Source organism: Octopus bimaculoides, chromosome 2 (genome assembly GCF_001194135.2).
Source record: "Octopus bimaculoides isolate UCB-OBI-ISO-001 chromosome 2, ASM119413v2, whole genome shotgun sequence".
Lineage (NCBI taxonomy): Eukaryota > Metazoa > Mollusca > Cephalopoda > Octopoda > Octopodidae > Octopus > Octopus bimaculoides.
The window spans coordinates 155,058,158-155,060,033 of record NC_068982.1 but is presented as its reverse complement, the minus strand read 5'-3'; the positions used below and the strand labels follow the sequence as shown (position 1 = coordinate 155,060,033).

General features: G+C 33.4%; 1 protein-coding gene across 2 annotated transcripts in view; it reads left to right on the top strand.

Annotated features, from left to right (window-relative positions):
* Window positions 1-1,773, top strand: part of LOC106878236 (probable insulin-like peptide 7) — a 67,225-nt gene extending 65,452 nt beyond the window's left edge. The window contains exons 3-4 of one of the 2 annotated variants that reach the window (XM_014927405.2): window positions 44-249; window positions 1,419-1,773. In XM_014927405.2, the coding sequence (XP_014782891.1) occupies window positions 44-249; window positions 1,419-1,639 (427 nt within the window). In that variant the 3' untranslated portion in view covers window positions 1,640-1,773. The remainder of the gene's footprint in view (window positions 1-43; window positions 250-1,418) is intronic. The other variant, XM_052965942.1, reaches the window with a different exon arrangement.
* Window positions 1,774-1,876: the final 103 nt, after the last annotated feature.

Below are 1,876 nucleotides of genomic sequence, written 5' to 3'. Positions count from 1 at the left end.
ATATGTATCTGTATATATATATGTGTGTATATATTTCGCGTAGGAACTTCCAGCATTGGAGAAATGTATGGAACCAAGAATGTTTTCGGCGATGTCGAGCAGAATTAGGTCCACATATCAGCATTGCTTGTCAAAACGACATCTACAAGATCATTAACAAACGACCTCCACGCCGCCTTCGCCGGAGCACCAATATCTCAGTAGACACTAATGACGTCAGGAGACCTCTCAGCCAACACCAGTTAAGACGTAAGTCATATTAAAATAAATTTATTCATTTCAAAATATATTTTAAAGAGTATTCCAGTAAATATTGTGCATGATAACAGTATTATATTTTAAAATTAATATTGTGTAACAATGATACAACACAGATTATCATTTTCGATTTTGATATTTTTCCTAAATTTTCTTTATTATCAAACGAATGCAAAGTTTAACTGTTCTCGTGTATTTGTAGTTTCAAGATATCTTAATATTGAAATTGTATAGCTTTATATTACAATAACTTTGCTATGAAAAAAGGAGTTAGATCTTTGAATCTTGAAGGTACGAAATATCATAAATTTTGGACTTTTGATATTTCTGAAATCTTAATATATTTTTTCTTAAAAGAATAACATTTCACCTCATATGATTCAAGATATTTGTGATTTCAAAATATTTTCTTTGAAAGTTTATCGAATCTTTAGACATGCAGAATTTTTACCTAAAACGTATTTATGAATTAACCAATAATACACTAATCTCCACGTAAATATACAATCTGAAACATTTAGCGGAAATGTAAGAAGTAGAATATTAGATTCATATGAGGATAAAAGGATATCATTAACTGAAGATAGATTTTGTAATTGGAACTATTACTGGCGTCTCAAATTTTCCAAATAACAATGGGAATCAACATCTATTAAGAGCTCTGTCAAGTCAAGGAAGGGAGCTTTTTGTGATCACTCGATCTGCTAAAGTTAGCAGCTAAATCTGGCTCGAATCACATCCTACAGTCTTAAAAGAGAAAGGACACATTCGAAAATTTTGCTTTAGATAATTTGTGTGTAGGAAAAAGAAAAAAACCGCGACGGAAAATAGATCTCTGCAGGATTCGAATGTAAAATGTAAAAAGGACTCAACTAAATACTGGATTCAAATTTTTGGCACAAGGCCAGAAATTTTAGGGGAGGAGATAAGTCGATCACATCGACCTCCAGTACTCAACTGGTACATATTTTATCGACTCCGAAAGAATGGAGGGCAAAGTCGAACTAGGGGGAATTTGAATTCGGAACGTGAAGACGGGCGAAATGCCGTTAAGCTTTTTGTACGGCGTGCTAATGATTCCACCAGTTCGCCGCCTTTAATAATATTAATAACAATATTAATAATTCTAATAATCATGCATTTGCTCTTATCCTTTACAGGTCATCGACGTTCCCTCAGGTTTCCATTTTTACTGCAGGACTCCGAAGCATTTAGCTATCTAAAACGGGAGCACACGATGGTTAAACGAGGTCAAGCCGGCGGAATCATGGAAGAGTGTTGTTATATGAAAGGTTGTACATGGGAAGAGTATGCAGAATTCTGTCATTCTCATTCCCGATATCAAACCTCAGGTGAGAATGGCAACTGTCCAACTTTCTGATTTACTGGTACTATCTTCTACAGTACCCGTCTTCAAATTTACATTTTGGATTTTCTCAATTAATCATTATTTTTGCTATGAATTTAAATAAACAAATAAAATACGCAACATTTTTTGGATATTGGATTGATTTCTGTTTTCGGGAGTATTTCGCCATATACCCCATACCCTACAAATGCAATAGATGTGCAAATTCATATGCTGGTATACAAATTGTTTATATATATATATATATAT